This window comes from Tamandua tetradactyla, chromosome 18 (genome assembly GCF_023851605.1).
Source record: "Tamandua tetradactyla isolate mTamTet1 chromosome 18, mTamTet1.pri, whole genome shotgun sequence".
Taxonomy (NCBI): domain Eukaryota; kingdom Metazoa; phylum Chordata; class Mammalia; order Pilosa; family Myrmecophagidae; genus Tamandua; species Tamandua tetradactyla.
Window position 1 is genome coordinate 40,159,087 of NC_135344.1, and position 21,185 is coordinate 40,180,271.

The 21,185-nt window shown below is 36.6% G+C and overlaps 1 protein-coding gene and 1 long non-coding RNA gene across 5 annotated transcripts in view; one reads left to right on the plus strand and one right to left on the minus strand.

Annotated features, from left to right (window-relative positions):
• The window catches only part of LOC143662132 (uncharacterized), a 326,678-nt gene extending 309,753 nt beyond the window's left edge, over positions 1-16,925 (minus strand). For all 3 annotated transcript variants that reach the window (XR_013165165.1, XR_013165164.1, XR_013165163.1), the window contains exons 1-2: positions 16,232-16,925; positions 14,452-14,547 (exon numbers count right to left, since the gene is read on the minus strand). This is a non-coding gene — a long non-coding RNA (uncharacterized LOC143662132). The remainder of the gene's footprint in view (positions 1-14,451; positions 14,548-16,231) is intronic.
• RIT2 (Ras like without CAAX 2) overlaps positions 8,838-21,185 on the plus strand; it is a 418,989-nt gene continuing 406,641 nt past the window's right edge. Inside the window, exon 1 of one of the 2 annotated variants that reach the window (XM_077135583.1) lies at positions 8,838-8,949. In XM_077135583.1, coding sequence (XP_076991698.1) covers positions 8,847-8,949 — 103 coding nt within the window. In that variant the 5' untranslated portion in view covers positions 8,838-8,846. Of the gene's footprint in view, positions 8,950-16,657; positions 16,751-21,185 lie in introns of those variants that run through there. The other variant, XM_077135582.1, reaches the window with a different exon arrangement.

A 21,185-nucleotide genomic window follows, 5' to 3' on the forward strand; every position in this document is an offset into this window, starting at 1 on the left:
CCAGGATAAGAGGGCAAGACATATGAGTTTAGACATAAGGGACTAAATTTATACAGTCTAAAAAGAGAGGTATCCAAAGAAAACTCTCTATGACATGATCTATACATATCCTTAAGGTAATGAAATAAACAAAGTGAAGAATTTATAGTCACAGAAGATAATAGGGCAGGAATGACTGTCTGGAGTTAAGCGGGGTTATAAAAAGAAAAAAAAAATTGGCTGAGAGCAAAACCAAGCAATACAACCAACACACAAAAGTAAAGACCCATCATAGATATAACAAATATATATATTTTTAATTACAGGAATAGACAATAATATGCATATCTTTTTAAACTAAAGATGAATGATCATCAAATATTCATTGTAAAAGTTAACTCTCAGTGTTTCCTGCTCCCTAGATATATGATATTTGATGCACTATTTTTAAATATATATAATTAGAATGCTGATTACATCATAAGTATTGGTTCCACTAGATTCTAAAAGTGATTTACCATAAATTCTATAACCATTTCAAATTATGTCCTCAACAATGACAACATGTAATCTTATTTCACCCTTTTCTTTCACTACCAACTTTTCCAAATGAAATTGAATGTGTCTGTATTTAATTTCTCAACTCCAACTTATTTCTCATCTTTTATCTGATTTCCATTTTTTTCTTTTCTATCAAGATCTTTCTGTTTTCACTGATGAGCTCTTTAAATGGTATGGCACATCACCCTTTCTATTCTTACATGACCAATCTGATCATTTGATGCCATTGACCAATTTTTGCTTCTTGAAGGCTCTCCTTGCTCAGATCCTATTCTCCTACTGACTTTCCTAAATCTCTGATTTTCTTTGTCCTCTTAATAACATGGACACAAACCTCAGAGGATTATTGTGCAGATTCAATAATAAAATGCATAAAAAGTGCTTAGCGAATTACCTTATACAGGGAACTCATTAAATATTATCTCTGTCAATCATAGAGCATTCATAAAGATATCCTTTGTTCTCTTCTTCTTCTAGCAAGCACTCCATAGGGAAACTCATCTCTTGCTGTGCTTTTATTTACCACTACTAAGCAGATTTCTTAATCAACGATCCATTTTTCTATGTCTCAACTCTCCCGAGTTTCAAACCTGTTTTAAAATTGTCTTTCTTTCATATCTAACAAGATATTTAAAAATCTCCTCAAACAATCTAAATTGAACTCCTTATTACATTTCCCCACTTTTACTGTACCCCCTGCCCATCTTTCTTTTCTATATCTCAACCAATGATGATTTAACCCACCTGGTATTACCAGTGATCCAAGAAAATTATCTCAGTCATTTTTTATTCCTGTCCCTCTCTTATTTCCATACACCCATGGAGCACCTGCACCTGCCAATTTTCCTCCAGTAATGTGACATGAGTCACATTCCCTTTTCCCAGTGCTTCCACTACTGGCCTAGTTAACCTCCTCCACATCATCATCTTCTCTCAGCTGATGACTACAAGAGTCATCAGGCAAGTTTCTTGACCCCTGGCTTCTTTTCACTATAATCAATCCTCTACACTACCTTGAGAGAGAGCTTTGTAAATTACAGACCTGCTTAAAAACCATCCTTGGCTTTGCATCACTTGTCAGGTAAGTCCAAATTTCTCAAAGTAGGAAAAAAAAAATGGCCACCACAGTTTGAACAGTTTAGTTTCAAACCATCCTTCCAGACTTCTCTGCAACCCTCCTATACATAGCACCCAGGAGACGGAGCAACGTTCCTAAGCACTCCACATCTTTTCTCCCATGTTTTGGTATAAACTGAACATCTGCATTTGTGATTCTTCCATGCTCCAACTCAGTGTTCATCTTGCATGTGACTGGAATAACCAAGACCCCAAACTCACTCCTCTCTTTCTTGGATGGTGGTTGGCAAATTAGTGACCTTTCTAATATTTAATTGTCCAATTAACAATTGCTTCCAGGCACTGGGTTTATATCATCTCATATTAATCTCACAAAACCAAGTAAATTAGTATTCTGTTTTGCAGATGAGAAACTGAAGCTCTGGGAAGAGAAAAGGGTTTGTCCATTTTCAAACTGCTAGTAAGTTGGTGAGAAAGGCCAGATTCATATTGTGGCCTCCCTTACTCCAAAACCTAAGTGTTCTTCCATTATGTCAGACTGCCACAGCAGGTTATCTAGTCATGTAGTGAACTCTCTGACAAATAGTAATCAAATAGATTCAGTGGTCACTGGCTTGGAACATCTGTCCCAGATGGAAGGCTATGCTAAGCATGTCTAAGGCATTCGCAAATTAGAATTTCTTATCTCTCTCTAAGGGGAGACTGAATCAGAGAGGGCACAAAGTTTTCCAACTAACCTGTGGTGAAATTGTAACAATATCTCAATTTTTTAAGTGCTGAGAAACTATTATTACAATACTAACAATATTAGTATTAGGTGGCATTTCACTTAACATTAGTTATTAGGTGGCATTTTCAACCAAATATAAAATTATCCAAGCACAACATTATTAAATTTGACTACTTATTTAGTCTGCTATACCACCATGTGTGCAGTAGGGAGGTTATACTGGTCTTTTGTTTATCCAGAATTTGCAAACAATAATATATTCTGAATATTCAACTAATCAAATTGATAATTAACTGACAATCTCTATTATAAGATAAAATTATGATAAATATATCAGTAAATACATTGATCAAATTAAATATTTATTTTACATTATATTAAGGGAACTCACAAGGTCTCAGGGTCATCAATACATACATTAACTACAGTTGTACTGTAAATAAATAAAAGTAAAAGGTAATTACAAATTCTGGTCAATAAAATACAGAAAGAAAATCTGTATGATATTCATCTGAAATTTACCACAATTCAAAAATTTGTTTTCATCTAGTTTAAATATTCACATTATCTTGTTATGTGTTTTTAAAAGCCTTAACTTAGCATTTTTTTCCCTTTTATATGATAAGTCAACTTTGAGTGGAGCAAAAATTGCAACCAGATTTTATTATGAAGTATAACAATATAAAAAAAAATAACAGCCTTTATTTGGTGCTTATGATATGCCAATAACTGATCCCAGAATCACGGGAAATAAAAAGAAAAATAGAACATGGACCTCTCTCTCAAGCAGCTTACATTTTAATAAATTGTGGGTGAATGCTAAGTGTCAGATTACTGATCCAGATAATAATATATATTATAGAAATATAGCTGAGTTACAAATCACTGGGATTTTGGAAAGCGAAAATGGTACTTTGAAGTGGGCACCAAGCTTTACTTAAAGAAAAAAAAAAGTAAAAAAAAAACACAAGCAAAACAAACAACACAAATAAATCTAAACTCTGCATGCTATAATTTAAAACTCTCCATGATTCACCTATAATCAATTTTTTTAATATGTTCCTGTACTCTCATGTATATGCTAACAGCTTATAATTCGCCAAATACCCCCTATACTTTAAATTTTGAATCTCTCTGTTGCTTGTAATCAGTCCCATTTAAAGTCCTACTTTAAGTCCTAGTCTCAACTACTCCCCTTTCTTAACATTCACCTTGCCTTTCTATATGGGATCTAGTTCTTCTTACCCTGAATTTCTGTCACACTGTGCTTTCATTTTTTCAATCACTTGGCACATTCTGGTTTATTCCAGAGCCTGGAATGCAGGTGTCTTTCTCACACACAAGGGTACAATTACTTTATTGTGCTTTCCTTTACTTTTCTGAAAAGCCTATAAAAGTTTATTGAATGAATGAATGAATGAATTTGAGAATAAGCAAATTAGTCCATATTTAATGAATGAATACATGTTATATGATAAGTGAATAGATTCAGGTTTTGTAGAACAGATCTATTTTTTCTAGGTTTTCAACCCTAATAAGCCTTTAGGATGAAAGTTGGACAGTCCCACAAACAGAAATATTAACACTTTATTGTAAAATGCTGTGAGAAGGGTAGTGTGATATACAAGTCTGTGTTCTGCAAACAGAAATCAAACTAATGATGTGTCTGGAGGTCTTCCCTCCTGTGCTGGTTTGGAACTATTATGTATCCCAGCAAAGCCATGCCCTTTAATTCTCATTCCATGCTGCTGGGTGGGATCTTTTTTATTGTTTTCATGGAGATGTGACCCATCCAATTGTGGGAGGTAACTTTTGATTAGATGGCTTCCATGGAGATGTCTCCACCCATTAAAGGTGGGGTTGCTTATTGGAGCCCTTTTAAGAGGGAACCATCTTGGAAAAAGCTCAGAGCCAACAGAACTGAAAGAGCTCACACAGCCAGAGATCTTTGAAGATACAGAAGAACACCCCCAGGGAATCCTAATGAAATGAGAAGCCAGGAGAGAAAGCTAGCAGACCTTGCCATGTGTCTTTCCAGCTGACAGAGGTGTTCTGAACCTACCAGTCTTTCTTGAATCAAGGAATCTTCCCCTGGATGCCTTCATTTGGACACTTTCATGGCCTTAGAACTGCAAACTTGCAACTTAATAAATCCCTCTTTTCAATGCCATTCCATTTCTGGTAGGTGCATTCCAGCAGCTTGTACAAAATCAAACATCTCCACTCCCCAAATGACCTTTTTACTATTCATCCTTTGGCTTGAAGCTCCCAGTTTATTTTTGGCCTGAGTTTTGTGTTATTTTCTACCCATATAGTAATGGTTCACAATGGTCATAAACTTCATGGTGAGCAAATGTATACAGAATATTCATTTACCCAGAGGTTAACAGCAAAGTTTCTAACTATTTCTGTCCTCCATGATTTATTGTTTCATTAGAGTATAAACAGAAAATAGCACATGCTAACCAGTTAATTTCATTAGTCGAGGCGATAGGCAGTCATCTACTTGGTACAATTAATTCCCTCATTTCATAAAAATATCTCAATAACCAACACATACTAGATTCTGTGTTAAGCTCTAAGCTTTCTATGCATATAAAGATGAATATAGCTAGCTGGAGGTTGCAGCCTTTAACCAACTTGACAACTAGTAAGGTGATTTGAAATAGGAGTAAATACTTGTAATAAATATAATAAATACTCTAATAAAGGAAATAGTGGCTTTGTGGACAAGGTTATGAGAAATCTACCTGCCAGTGATTGGAGAGTAAGAAAAGGACTCTCTGCTACAGATCTATCATAATGGACGGCTTAGCCAGTCCTAAAGGGGTTTTGAAAGATCTCAGTTTGAATGGTTAATGGAGGAAATTGCTTTTTAGGGAATTACTTGATAAAATTATTTCCTCCTTTTGTCTTCTAGGAAGGAATGGAAAGATGAGCAGGATCAGCAGGTAGAGCCAGCCAATGATGAATTTTATGAGGTAAAGTGTACTTGGAGCTTGCTCAGGGAGTTGAGTGGCTCCAAATGGGCACTAAACACCTAGGTCTTCATTTGATGGGAATGGGACCTCAAAAGGGAATAATGTGCATCCAAAAAGGATGGCAACTGCCATGGTAGATTAGGGGAAGGGAATACAAACCCCAATCATTTAAGAATTTTCCCGAGATTAAAGCAATCTATCCTGTTATGATTTTGATTATTCAGAGGTCCTGTTTCAATCAGTATTTATATATCTGTGAGTGCACTTGCTCTTACACTGTCACTCACGCAAACACACACATACACATATACAAACATCAAAAACACACTTTCGTGGGTGTAATAATCAAGAAACAAGACATACAAACACATAAAAGTTCATTAATCAGAATGGAAAACCAGTAGCACTGGAATATTCTATAACTAAACCATTATTAGTTGGGGATGGGGTTGTGGCTCTTTGTAATTCAAGAGAAAGAAACAAAGTAGAGTAGTGCTTTAGAATTTCAAGGAAGAGTAGACAAAGAGGGCTTTGTGGCTGGGGAAGTCTCTTACCCGTCATGATTTTGCTCTTCTATGTATACAGGGAAAACATACTGACTTCCATATGAGGAATGCAGACAGTTCTTAACTAACTGTTATGAAGAAATTCACTAGCTAAATTTGCTTAGTACAGTGTCCACTGAGACTTGGCAAGCCATTCATTTATTTACCTTGAAGGGATATTTCCACATACTCGTCTCTCTTACCCAGCATTAAAATAGTGTGCCAGATATAGAATAGGACAAAGACACAGCTGGTATGACAGTTCCTGCATTTTATCACCAATCAGAATGGCTGACACCAAAAGCAGAGTAACAGATGGTGGGACAGATAGCTAGAGAGTCAAGTGATTTGTTCAAGGTCATAAGAATTTCAGCAGTAAAACTAATATAAATATCCAGAAAGACCTTGAAGCTAAATGGTATTGTGTGTATATATATATCCTATCTCACTGATTAATTAGTTACAGGAAAATTATCTTGTATCCACAGTTCTTTATTATATCCAAATTATGGAAATGATAGTTTTGTTGGAAAAAATGCAAGTAGCCCACTTTGCCTGCCTCTCCAGAACAGAATGGGAGGGGAACACTGGAATGTGAGACTGGAATAAATGCTGAGTCCCAATTGTCATTCTAATCGATTGAACTGTATTCTTTATACATTTGATTTATGAATATGTGCAGAGAAGTCATTCAGGTTGACATCTTAAGTGGATTCCCTTGATATCAGTGTTTAGGATGAATTGAGCAGAGCATGGAAGAGGGGAAAGGGCAGTGAGCTTGAACTCAGACAGGATAAACTAGGAAGTGCTTCAGTCAAGGAGGTCAAATATAAGAAGAGGCTAAACCATAGATAGGACTTTAAGGGTGGTGATGCCCCATAAAGATAGAAAAGTATTGGCTTTTCTTATTCATGATGAGAGTGCTGTTTTTCTGCACTAAGACAACATCACAGTCTCTGATGGGAATATCCATGAGGCAGTCAGATACACTTCTGCATCTCAGAGGGAAAACTGGATCTAGAGTTACAGACTTGGCAGTCACCCACAAAAGGTGATAAATAGCGCTATGACAGTGAGAGACAGATGAGAAGATAGACAGGAACAGAATGATTGGGCAAGATTTCATTTAAAATTTGATGGATGATCCAAAAAGAAAAATAATGATAAATTAGACTACAACAAATTTTAAAACTTCTGCTCTTTGAAGGACACTGTTAAAAAAAAAATAAAAAAGAAAAGCTCACAGACTGGGAGAAAATATATGCAGAACACTTATTTTATAAAAGGCTTACATTCAGAATATATAAAGAATTCTCCAAACTAAGTAATGAGAAAGTAAACAGCTCGGTAAAAAAAAAAAAAGTGAACTAAATGTTTGAATAGGTTCTTCAGTAAAGTACATATTCAGATGGCTAATAAACATGTGAAAAGATCATCTTTTCTACTGATAAGTGGTTATACATAATGGTCTGGGGGCACCATTAACTCAAAATAATAAAAGAATAGTTATAACAGCAGAAATCATGTAGTTCTTATCACTTGCCAGACACTGTTATAAGCACTCTACATATATTAGCTCAATGAGTTAACCAAGTAGCATTTTAATAAAAAAATTTACAGATGAAGAAACCGAAGCACAAAGAGATGAAGTAATCTGCCCAAGGCTATACATCTAGTAAGTAGCTGACCCCAGATTTGAACACAGCAATCTAACTCCAGACACTGTGGTCTCGGCTACGACTGTCTATTGCCTCTCAAATAACCAACAACTAAGTATCGGGCACCTACCAGTGCCCAGTACTTGGCCATATGCTATAGGAATTATTTAGTCACAAAGAATTGATTAAACATAGTTCCTTCCTTAGAGGAATTTAAAGTCTAGATGCAGAGACAGGACTATGTCCACCAAACACTTGACTGGATCTAATTATATCAGAAAATAGATCATAAATATGCAGAACACTATCATTTTGTTTGAAAGACAGGGTCTGACTAAGGCAATTAGGGATTACTGAAAGCATTCTAAAACCTTTATAGCTTAGAAGCTCTCCAGAGAAAAGCAAAAACTCCAACGTTTTGAAAGAGTTCAAATAAGGAAGAGGAGTTTAAACATTTTGGAAAATAATCTTCTATTATCTTTTATGCTTCTATAATTTTCAGCAAGAATATTCATCAAGTTTTCCTTTCATGCTTAGCTGTGTCCTTGGATTTTAGGTTGTTTTTAATATAGTGTAAACAAGGATGATCCATGTCTAAACATGACAATGACACATTTAAAATACCTCCCTATGTTAGTCTTGTAACTGTCAAGGTAACTGAAGCACTTCCTGTTAGTCCTGAATTATCTCAACAGATAAAGACCTATTCTTGAGTCCTGAGTTTCTGTTTTTGTCTTTATTTTTCCTTTTCTCAGATTGAAAATGTACAGGAGGATAGTGATAAAAAGCAATAGAAATCTTTATTAATTAATTGGCTCTGTGAAGCACAGCATTTCTGCTTAATCTCAGATTCCCTCCATTCCGGCAACCCAGCCTATTTGGAAGGAAGCCAAATAGGTGTGCCTCTAACAACGCGATTGTGGGGGATGGGCATGAAGAGAAAGGAGAATGACAGTCAGGAATGGAAATGGGGAAAGAAACAGAAAAGAGAAGAAGTAAAAAAGAAAAGAAAGGCAGTGAGAGAGAGAAAGAGTGTGTACGTTAGGGGAGATTGTGGGAGAGATTTGAGAGTGAAGGATTGGGGCGGGGGGGGGGGGGATGTAAAAGCCAGATTTTTATTGGAAGCAATTGAAGTGGTTGCTATGAGACCCGCTCCCGCACAGGACCAGCAGCCAGCCCCTTGCTGATGGTTCTTACCTCGCACTACACCTTTCTATTGACAGTTTTAGAGTTCTTTAATATCTGAGCAAGCACCTGACACGGGCGACTTTTTCCTTCCTATTTTTTTTTTTTTTCCTCCAGTCCCTCGGGTAAGATGGAGGTAGAAAATGAAGCCAGCTGCTCCACGAGCAGCGGATCAGGAGGGTCCAGAGAGTACAAGGTGGTGATGCTGGGAGCAGGGGGAGTTGGTAAAAGCGGTAAGTTTTAATACCAAATGCTGGGGAATGAGGGTTAGGGGATGAAGCAACTCTATAGAATTAAAACAACAATAATAATGCTAATGCTGTCAGTGACTAACTGTAGCAGTTAAACACTGAGCATCTGGAAGGATGTTTAAAAACATAGAGACTGATAAAGGGATGTTGATGAGTCAGGAGAATGTAGAGACAGCTAGCGATGACATATATAACTTTAAGAGGAATGTTTACCCTTTGATTCCATGCTGGGTGATATTTGCTCTTATTTTATATGCTTTTCTGAAAAATAAAAATGTGACATTTATTAAATAGCCGTGAAATGAAAAACGTGTGTTCCTATTTTCAAAATAGTCACATAAAGAAATGTTGTAAATATTCAACTAAATACACATTCACACACACTCAAGATTGTTAGAGCGGAGTGCTTTCGTTTCTTACATTGAGGAGCTTTAGGTCTCCTGTTCCTTATTTGTGCTCTCACTTAGTGTGTGTGGGTGTTGAATACCAAAAGAAAAGTTGATTTTTGAAAGTGACAGAGGTTTAAGGTTTATAGAATGTTATTCACTGTGGGTCCTGTTTGCAGGTTGAGGGGTATGGGGGATCAAACAAAACTTAGTGTTTAACTGAATTGAAAGGGAGAGCTACAAGAATAAAGGAAGGTGTTGGTGGTGACAGTGAATACTAGTAAATTTGTTTCCATACATGTATGAAGGAAAAAAGAGTATCAGTGGTTGGGTTTCTTGGAGGATCTTTTTAAACACAAAATACAGCAAATTAAGAAATGGATATGTAGTTGTAGCATATGAGGATGAGTAAATGTGGATAGCCTGGGGCTATGAATGTCACTGGAAAATAAACAGATGAATATAACATTTTATGTGAGGCTGGGAGTGGGGGCCCAAAGGGGCTACATTCTTGGGGAGGTAAAAGCTAGAAGAAATATTAGAGTAACATGGAGGAAAATAATCAAAATGCTTCAAAAGTTTTAGTGCTTAACAAAAAGATTCAAAATTCAGGCCAAAATTCTACGCACAAGAAATCCAGAAACTATTAACTTTGATGGAGGATTATCAAAAGTTAAGCAATAAAGAAATGAGGAAGGAAAGTGTGTTTTGGGGCTATAGCAAAGATGTAGAGGTAAGAAAAATAGTAAGAGATGTAAAAGGGGCACTCTCTCAAATAACATTCCTCTCCAAAAATGAATGACCATAAAGAGAAAAGATGTGGTCAGCTGCTAAATGCTTGGCAAAATGTGAAAAATAATTCATCTTTCCTAAGAAGGACAGGTGAAATAAAAACTTTGCAACTGTGTATATATGAGGAATTAAAAAAAAAAGCTTTCCATTTATTTTTTAATATAATGGTTTGAGAGGGGAGGAATCAAAGAAGCTGACATTTTAAAAAGAGAGAAAGGAAGGGGGAAGTTGTGGGGGAGGGACAAAAAGAAGAAAGATAAGGAGAAAAATCTATATAAAAGAAACCCATGCTTTGAAAGAATACAAGTAGGCAGCCATGATGAGGAAGAAACACACAGTAAGTGAGAATAGAATTTAAAGAACTATCTAAGAAAAAAGTAGGAAGTCAATCAATAAAAAAATGCCACCCAGCAGCTTATGAGGGAGTTTGTGCTACAAGGGTCCTATAAAGAACATGTCCACATATTACCCGTGTTTGCTGGCTCCATATTTTCTTGATAAATCAGGAGGTTGGGTTGTAGCAACAGAATGACTACTTTTCACCTACCTTATTGTTCATAGAAACAGAACTTGGAGAGGTAAGGTGTTGGACAGGGGCATCCTTCAGCAATACTCTTATCTTACCCTGGAGGTGACTTGATCTCTCCTATTTTGACCACTTCCAACACTGTACTGATTGATCACTGTCACCACTGATCATATTTCAACATAAATGCAATAGCAGACAGAGTGGCTTTGGTTGCTCCCACCTTTGCTTTATACAAAAGAAGTCAGTTCATGATTAAATGGTAGAGCAAAAACTTTTCCAATATGATAAAGACTAGATAGGAGTAGCTACTTCTCCTCAGAGAGGATTAACAATAAAAGAGGGTAAATGAGTCTAGTTGTCCTGATTATATGAATGGCATACTTGGTTATTTGTGCAGAGAGAATGTTATTCAAATTCAAATTCCACACCTGGAAATTGTTGTCCTTTTGGCCAAATGCCACTCAGGCCTTAATTTCTTGCCCCTATGATAAGAAATGTTCAAGCACTGATTTCCAATATTATCTTCTCTTGAAAGTTAAAACACTCACTTTCAAATGAATTAGAAAAAACACTTTAAAAATAAAAAGTCACTTTTTATATTGCTGAAGATCTGGAGCAATAGAGGTACATTTAAAATTTTCTTCCTACATTTTCAGTGGCTTATGTGAAGGGATTTTACAAGTCAATTGGAGTGGACTGTGTAAAGGTTTTTCAAGCAGTCTGCTGTTCTAAAGAAACTAAAGAAGATGAATCAAACTATCACCTATTTCCAGTTCTGAGATTCAATTCACATCAGCCATGAGCATGGATGAGAAACTCAATTTACTGTACTATAAATAAAAGCCAAAAAACCCACACTCTTGGAGAGTTACTTTGCTTCCCAAGAAATTAGCTTGCTTTCTACCTATAAATTTCTAAGTTTGCTTATGTGAGTAGGAAATTTTGAAAGAATTTGCAACTTCATTGGAGAACTTTGCATAAAATTTAAAATATGTTATTGCATAAGTGTACTGTGTGTGAGAAATTTCAAAGCACAAGCAATCAATCAACAAGTTATTGAACATATACTACACATGGGCACTTTACTGATTACTGTAGAGGGGAGGTAAGAAGGAAATAAACATTTATAGAGCACCTACTGTGTAGCTATGAGTTCTTCGGCTTATATTCAGTCCCCACCACAATCTGATTGGGTTATCTCCATTTTACAGATGGAAAAATTGATGCTCAGGGAAATAACTTGTGCCTGGTCATCTGGATAACAAATTATAGAGTTGAATGAAGTTGTATCTAACTCTACTACATCAAATACAATACCTTGAGAAGGAAAAGCAAAACATTGCACCACTATTTAGATGAAACCAGAGCTGCTGGTAATGCATTCTCTACCTCTTGAATGCTGAAACTGGAAGAGATCTTAACTAGATAGACTAACACTCCCATTTATATATCTATGTCCTTTAAATATTTAAATTTGTATAATGAAATATTATACATACTGTTTATATTCAATAAGTACAATTAAGCATTATATGTAAGTGCTGACAAAACAGAGCTAAATACGTTATAGTTCCTGCCCTCAAGGAGCTGACATCTATTTTGAAAGATAAACTGAGGCCCTGAAAATTGAAGGAATTTGTCAAGCTCATGCATACAGTAGCGGTAGAGTCATATCTGGAATGCAACCCTCCTGAACCCCTTTATGTTGCTTTTCCTGCTACAGTCCAAGTTTTATATAGGGTAAACGAAATAAAAATTGGACCAATTATCCAATAAATTTGATACAATTTACATACAATCTTAGACCTCTCTCCTTGCTCCACTGCCTACCCTCCATTCCACTCTTCAAAAAAAAAAGAGAGGGCAGGCCACAGTGGTTCAGCAGGTAAGAATGCTTGCCTGCCAAGCCCGAGGACCCGGGTTCGATTCCCGGTGCCTGCCCATGTCAAAAAAAAAAAAAAAAAAAGAATTAAAATCTCACAGTTATAGTTTAGAATTTTGTTGAGACTAAACATCTATGGGACTTTTAAATAATGATTTTTCTCTATCTTTGTGGTTTGATGTATCAAGGAGGTTCCTCAATGATAGAATACGAATGGTGTCTGTTTGCTTTCATTTTCCAAAATACATTTTACCTATTCTGTTTTATGGTCTTATTTGATACTAAAATAAGTAGGCTGCCTATCCCTATGTTTAGATGAGGTATCTACGACTCAGAAATGTTAAGAGATTTGCCCTGAAATGTATATTATGTTAGAAGTAGGATATCAACTCAGATTTTCTAATTCTAACTTATTTTTCTATGTTTTTTGGGAAAAACATAGAAAGTATCCAAATATTTGATGAGATCTACATGTTCTTCTTAGTTCCCTAGGACACATCTTGGAACTACCTTGATAAAATATTGTCTTAATGTACATCTTCAAGTGTCAAAATTGTACTAAATGTTATGCAAGACACTGGTTAAGGGAGAGGATATTAATTAAAATTTCAGATTTCATTCCTGCCCTTTAGAAGATGAACATTTTCAGGAGGCGGGCAGGGGGGCGATGTAAAATATAAATATTAAGTATAGTACAAAATTATAACTTTATATTAGGCCTATGAACTAAGAACCGTGGAAATTTAAGGTAAGAGATGGCTAACTCTGCAAGGGAAAGTTGAGAAGGAATCACAATGGAGATGGTGTTTGAATTGTGCATTGAAGGATGAATAAGATTTCTTGAGATTGAGAAGGGAAAAAAAGGGAGAAATGGGGCTAGGGAGGAAGAGATATTCAAGGGAACAGTGTAAGCAAGAAAAGAAGGAATGTGGGGAATTATAACTTTTCAAGAAGAGAGTATGATAATCTACTGTCTTTTTACTCTCTTGAGATTTTCTTTTAAATACAGATCTTAGGAAACTGTAAAAAGTTATACCAAACAAAGCAAACAATCTGAAAACATGTTATAAATGTATTTGATGACTCAGAAGATATTCAAATACATCCATTGTGAATTTTCCGCAAAGGAAAAAATCATTTGCAAATTAAGAAATCATACTCCCCCACTCCCACCATTTTGTAATTTGTCTCTTTTATAAAGTCAGAGTTTTGTGTAGCAGGAGCTCATAAAATTAAAGCAAGAGCAATATTTTCTGAGGTGCTAAGAAATCAGCACAAAAAACAATTCCTGCAACTTCAATGAACTGGCATAAGCAGACAAAAAAAATTGAGCCTTTATCTGATGAATCATATCAAGGCAAACCAAGTGAATCATTCATGTCCCTGAGGCTTTGCATTTTACCTCATTAGCAGAACTCTGGTTCTGACAAAACTGAACACTGTCACGTCATGGCCATGTGTTATCTGAAACTGCGGAATTGCAAAAGTAAATGCAAAAATAAACAAGATTTTAAGACCCAGGGCCTCTGGCTTTCTCCCTTAATTGTTACCAGCCTCATTATACTTCATACAATCATTCACTGCAATCCTGCAGCAAGGAGGTCAACTCCCAAGAAAAGTAAATTGGTTAATATCTGCTCACTCAAATAGCAAGTGGAGGCATAATTCAGGCAAACAAGGTTGACTGACAATATTTCCAAGATTATTTGGACCCTACAGATTCTCAGTTGATGAAAAATATTACAGCTCTGTGACTTCATCAGAGAAAGGGACTAGAGATGAAGGAGCATGTATGACACCAGCCAAACTGATGTATACTAAGATACTGGAAAATTATCATTTTTTTACCCCCAAATCCTTATTAGATGAAGCAAGGGAGAATGGGGAGTTCTGACCTGAAAATTTCAGTGTGGAGGCACTGAAGATACAGGGTGCTCTTGTCCATTCATGGATGCCTGGGAGCCTTGGCCACGAGAGAATGGATGATAATCCTTGAAAAATCAAACAATACGGTAATTACAAGAACTTATTACACACTGTGATCATGCTAGTGAAGAAACTGAAACACGATGCTGAATATACCAGGTGGATGTTTGAAATGTATTAAGTGTTGATATACTTGGGGAAGGATGTTTTCTCTAAATATATATATCAGAGAGTGATAGACTTACAGAAGTACAAGTCAGAAATGGAATATGTCTTCCGTATTCCATTTATTTAACAGGAACTGAGGGTGAAAGTGTGTGGGTGAGTGAATGAATACATTCCAGACCTGTGCAAGGCACCAAATAAAAAGAACTGTAATGCAATATAGTAGGTACAATAATAGAGATGCATACATGGGTATTTTGAAAGCAATGGGGACCATGGCCCAGGAAGTTAGAGTGCCCTACAATAGGCTGGCCAGCACTGGGACTAGAAGCCAAGCTTCATGACTTCTAGGGCCATGGATTTTTCCACTAGGCCTTGCTGCTTCCCAGAAACCAGCAAAAATCTGCCACTCCTAGGTGAAGATTAGATTGCTGATGATGATTGAAATTATTTCTCTGTGCACATATGTCTTTGTGGTGTGGAGGAATTGTGACTACACACTGATCAACTGTAGTCCTTGGCATTGCTCACACTCATGAAGTTAACTATTTTATCACTGAATTTGTTGTTATTTACAAAGTATGTCTATGATCTCAAGTCTGCCATTTGGAATTTCTTCATAAATATCAGCTCTCTGATGACTGTCACCAAGAGACGGCATTTGCTCTTCTGGTCTGGCAGCAGGTACAGCTAAGTGCCATCTGGTAGCTGGGCCAGATAATCCTTTCTGCCCTTTCTGTCTCTCATGACCTCTCTCCAGCTAATGCTACAGAATCAGAATGGGAATACTGACCTGTTCTAGTTTCTACACACTCCCATACTCTTCAACATCCTGCCACTGCCAAGTGTATGGAAAGGATGCAAGTACATGCCTGTTCTTGCTGTAGTATGTGTGAAGGATGAAAAGATAAGGCCTGTAGTCTTTCCTGGGATATGTATTGAGAGGAAAGTCAGGAAACACAGGGTCTGAAGTCCCAGGAAAAATAACCTACTGAACTGGAATGAGAATGTATAGAAAATTTATGTTCATGCAATGGAACACCCAGAAGAGGATTTTTAACTGGATAGAAAAGTTTTGGAAGGGAGGATTTTAGGTATTTGGTTAGAAGATTGCTTTTGCATAAGTAAGGCTATGATTGCTGAGTAGTCACATATTGAATGGATAAGAAAACCTAAAACAGATTACCAGGCCATAGTTTCCCTTAATATACTTTAAAATATATCTATATATCCATAAATCTATATGTACTCACAGAGATTATCCTGCAAAAATGATTCTCTTTTCTTCATATATATATATGTATATATGTATATATATATACATATTTATATATGATATAATGTGTGTGTGTATATATATATATATATATATATATATATATATATATATATACATTTTTTTTTTAAGAGCGTTGACAATGTCCATGATTGGTTATTGGAATGTCTGTTCTTCCTCTGTTGGTTTTATTTTAATTCCTTCAAATGTGCCATCTCTTTCTTTGTATGTCTTATAAGCCTTAGCTGAAATCTGGGAATTTGATTATTCTAATGTTATAACTTTGTAAGTTATATTCTCATTCTTACCTAAGGTTTCAGTGCAGATTTTCCTCAACTTAGACCAGTTTACATGGACCCTATAGAAGAGCTTGTGGCTAAGGCTCAGGCGAGCCTCTTCCTGCTGTAGGCTGCCAGGTACTTTCAAGTACTCCCCAGAATGTGACTATTTCCCCTCAAGAAAGGAGTGCGTCTTTTTCCTCACGGGCCCTAGGCCTGTGTCTTGGTTTTTAACCACAGTTTTCCCCCCTGGAAGCTCCGGCACCTCTGGGGGCTGTTTCACTCCAGCGTTTGGCTGTGCGTCCACTCCGCGCTTGTGCGGCTCAGAGCCTCCTTGGCACCGCTTTTCTACTCCGGTAATTTCCGGGTTAGGAGATCCCAGACCCATGCCTGGAGTTTGTCTTCCACGGAGACGGCTGGGGTCAGTGTACAGACACTCAGTATTTTTGTGTGGGTTCTCCAGGAATCAGGCCACAGGGCCTCGCATAGGGAATGCGCCCAGCCGCCAAACCGTCCTCGCAGTTCCGAACTTAGGGAGGGGTCAGGCCGGTAAGTTTGTCCCGTTCCTACCTTTATAAATGTTATTTTATTTTTTAATTCAGCGATCCATTGACTTGTTCTCTAGTCCCAGTAGTCTTTCAGAGTTTTGAGGAAGTTGATTCTACCCATCTTTTGCTGTTTCTAAGGGGGGACGTTCACCAGGCCGGCTCTCGCCGCCATTTTGATGACGTCACCAGGGAGTCTTAATTGGCTCGAACTGTTTCTCCATCTTTCACTTTCTTCCCCAGTGAATAGTAAAATTAAAAGATAACATTTTCTAGTGTTACATATGCCTGGCACTGTCCTAAGTGTTTCACACACATCATTTCATTGAATTCGTGTAAAACCCTGCATGATGGAGGTGCGGTGATCTTGAATTTACAAAAGAGAAAAGTGAGTGTTAAAGTGAGTGAGTAATTTATGCAGGAACCCAGAGCCTCTAGTGGCTTTGAAGGATTTATCCATTATCAGACCCCCATGACATTTGCCAACCCCAGTGTTCTTTCATCTACTCTTGATTTATATAATGAGGTCTCAATCAAGAGATTATGACAGTAATATGAATTGCAGATTTTGGCCTCCTAGGAAGTCCAGCTTTCTGTTTCATCCTCTGTAAAATCAGATAACAGTGATAGCTACAGCAATGACTCCTGCTTATATAGGATGAATAAGCTGACCCTGTGTTTAGGATGCTCAGTAACATCAACAAACTGAGTAGATCAAAACCTGATGGATAGTCAAAGACAAGTAAGATGAAAATGCTGTAAAACAAAAGGTGATCTCATGGCAGGCAGAGGCCCTAGAACCAGGAGAAGTGCACAGTCATTGAAAGCCAACCTGTAAGGACAGCTGGCAGTGGAATACATGTGAGATATTGAAAATTGTTACCCAAAGCACTTGCCATTGGATGCCAAACCTGGGGATGGATCCTCAAAATTCAGTTTCCCCAAAAGGGCAAAAAAAAAAAAAAAAAAGAACAAAAAGTATTTTTATTTACTGGGAAAACCTCAGTAAATAAGCCTGTACAGCTTTGTTCACTCTTGTGGTTTTGAGTTCAAAATGCTTATTAACATCTCAGTGAACATTTTTTTTTGTGAACACAAGGAAACACTGAGTTAGATTATAATTAAGAAACAGGATTTTGAGTCAGCCACAAGTACCACGCTTTTTTTATGATGATGAAAATCAATCCTGGGACATGATTTAATTTTGATAACCTTTATTCTAAAATGAGATCAATAGTAACCCCTGAGCATAGCAGATAATCAGAGGGTTAGATGATAATCAAGGCATGAACATGCCTTCTCCTTGATTTCAAGAAGTTCTAAAATGAAGAAGGCAGGATTCATTTCGTAGGTAAAGTTGTTGCTGCTATTAAAAGAAAAAAAGAAAAAAAAATATTCCTATTTTTCTCCTCTTATTTACCTACTCTATCTTTTCTACTTGCTTGATTATAACAAAAAAGCTTAAGCAATTTAATAGCGACTGCTGTTTCTTTAGGCCCACTTCCACAACAATCTTTAATATATTTGTGCCTTTAAAAGACGTGTATCTTTGATTTCAGCCAACACAAAGTAGCAAATGGAAACCATTTTCACATAAAATTCTCTGTATAGCCAAAGTACAAGCATAGCAAATTGTCTTCTAGACTTGTTTACAGACTCCATAGTACAACAAAATTCTAAGGTAGCTCAGCATAATTGAAACAGTGTGGACTTTGATGACAGATGGACATCACTTCTGCTGCTTACTAGCAGGGCCAAGTGACTTTGACCTCTTGTTTTCCAGCCATTGTTCTAGGTCTAGAAATAGAGCACTGTACTAATTCCAACTTCTGGGCTTCAAAAACCTGTGGCATAATGGCAAAGAGAGGCAAGTAATCAGGAAACTATAATTACCAAAGCTGCAGAGATGATTTTGTTAGTGTTCATTCCATTTTATCTTTCTCATGTCAATTTGCCTCATCTGTTTTATCTAGAACCAAATAGTGACACTGATCAAAAGCAATGGGTTCTCTGCCTGGTGCACTTAAATTCCTGAGACCCATGAGTGTTTCAAAGAGAGAGGAGTTTATTGATAGTCATAAAGCAAATCAGATGGCCTATTGAGCTAAAAGCCTGTCTTCTCAAACTCCAGTAATTCTGAAAGTTTTATAGTCATAAAAGATGGGCAGGTTTTAGGAAAATGAGCTTGAGATGACAAAGTTAGAGATGATCTAATTACTGAGCATGTGCAGATTGATTACATGTTTAGTCATATAACATATGTAAGGAAATGGTGGCTTTAATGTGATGATGGGCACTGAAAATTAGTATTATAATGAGGGTATAGGTCACTTATAGGTTAAAGTTTAAGCTATTGTGCATCTCAGGCTGGCCAATTTTGGCTAGATCCAATTCTGTCTAGCAAGATAGTTTTGGAATTGGAGTGGTTTAGTCCTGGGCTGACATAGGACCCTTCATTAATAAACATTCGGGGCTGTCTTGAGTGATCATAAGACTGACTCTAAAGTTGAAAAGCAGAATAAGAAGGTACGAGTGAGGGTCAGTCACAAGGTTTTTTATAATCATAAGATAAAGACTATGTAGTTAGACAGTCATTATCAGGGCTTAAAGCAGCTGGATTACAGTTCAGAGATTTCAGGCATTTCCCTCTGGCTAATCTAATACATTTGGAAAGTAAAAAGAAATATCTATATAATGATTCAGTAATCATAATCATTTCTTAAATCCTAACTTCTCAGTCACAATAGAAAACCAGAAAACTCTGGTTTTCTTCCTTTCCCTATTTGTACCTCTGCTGTTAGTCATGTGGGTTTCACTCCTGTGCGCAGCCAGGATGTTGCCTTTCTGTCTCTGTATTTAATCCTAGATACTGACGTGACTGTTCAGTCATTGTGGGCTAAGTTTGCTTTATATGGGATATGCTTATTAAGAGCACTGTTTTAGGAACCTGACTGACAGTATTAAAATCCTCATTCATTCATTTAGTAGTGATGTGATCTTGGGCATGTTACTCAGCATCTCTGAACCTGTTTCCATCTTAGACAAATGGGGATAATAAAGCATTTTAAATCATAGACTTCAAATGAACTAATGTAAATAAAGTGCTGACAACAGTATCAGGCATTTCTATATAAGTGTTAGCTATTCTTATTATTATCTCTTTCCAGACACATTATTCAGCACAGCCCGGGCTGAGTTTTCTATATTTTATCAAAGGCTGAGATAACATTTCTTTCCCTTACTCCTAGAAAAGTGTTCCTTATTTGCATCCCAGTTTACAACAACTCATTTTGGGGTCTAGGGTAAATATATTAATGTAACTCTGAGCTCATGGGTCAGAGAGATAGGGACCTAAGTCTCCCTCCCCTCCCCATCCCCCAACACACTAACTAGATTCTGGAGTAGAAATGACTTCTGATTTCAAAAACTCTAGTCCTTCCTAGAAAGGAAGAGACATGGTTCTGAATTTTTCAAAAATTCTCTCCATTTGAGTGTAAACAGTCACTACCTGGAACCACTCTGGAACTTCCTAATAATAGTTCTTCCAAAATTTCAAGCTTGTATCTAGTTTCTTAGGTAGAAAACCTCATATATAATGAAATTTTAGAATCGGACTAATTTAAATGAGAATTAGGGAAGCCAGGGTAGTCTCAGTGTCTTGTTCCATTTGAACTCATAATGGAAGGTCACACCTTTTCCGTCTCTCTGAGTTTCTTCCCATTGTACTTGACATATGCAGTCATTTTTAATTTACAACGTTTATGGTCAGCGCTTGAGCTATACCTGTCTAACTAATAAGGTCCTCTGCTTGCACCTTTATTGATTCATTATCTGTTGGAGTTTTTAATATACATTTTTGTTTAATTTTCTGAGATTAAAAATGTCTTATTCCTGACAGTGATAAAGCGTCTTCTAAAAGATAGGACTTTGGTTTTTATTTATGTAATAGTGAGTTCACTGGAGTCTGGCTAGAAACTTGCCCTTGGAAATAATTTTAATAAAGGGCCCTGTAATGGACACTTAGAGTGCAATGGACACTTACTGCCCAATGGATAAACATTTTTTTCTAGATTTTCTAGCCTCTACTTCCAATAAGACTAGTCCAATGCCAACTACTTTTTCCAGGCACAAACCTACTGCTGCAGTCAGAGGGATCTTCTCATTTTGTCCCAAACTGTGTATGTCCTACTAATTCCCAATGACTTCCTAGAATTTTCTCTGCCTATTTGAATTACATTTATTCCTCAAGAACCATCAGGTAAACATCCAAACCTATAATAATTTATACTTCCCATCAATATTTCTAGCTTTTATTGTCTTTAAAATTCCGTTAATACTTAACATATTCTGATTTGTATTTTTAACTCTCTCTGGGTATACCCTATCTGTTCACTATTATATAAACTCCTTTAAGTTAAAAACTAGTTTTATATGCTTGA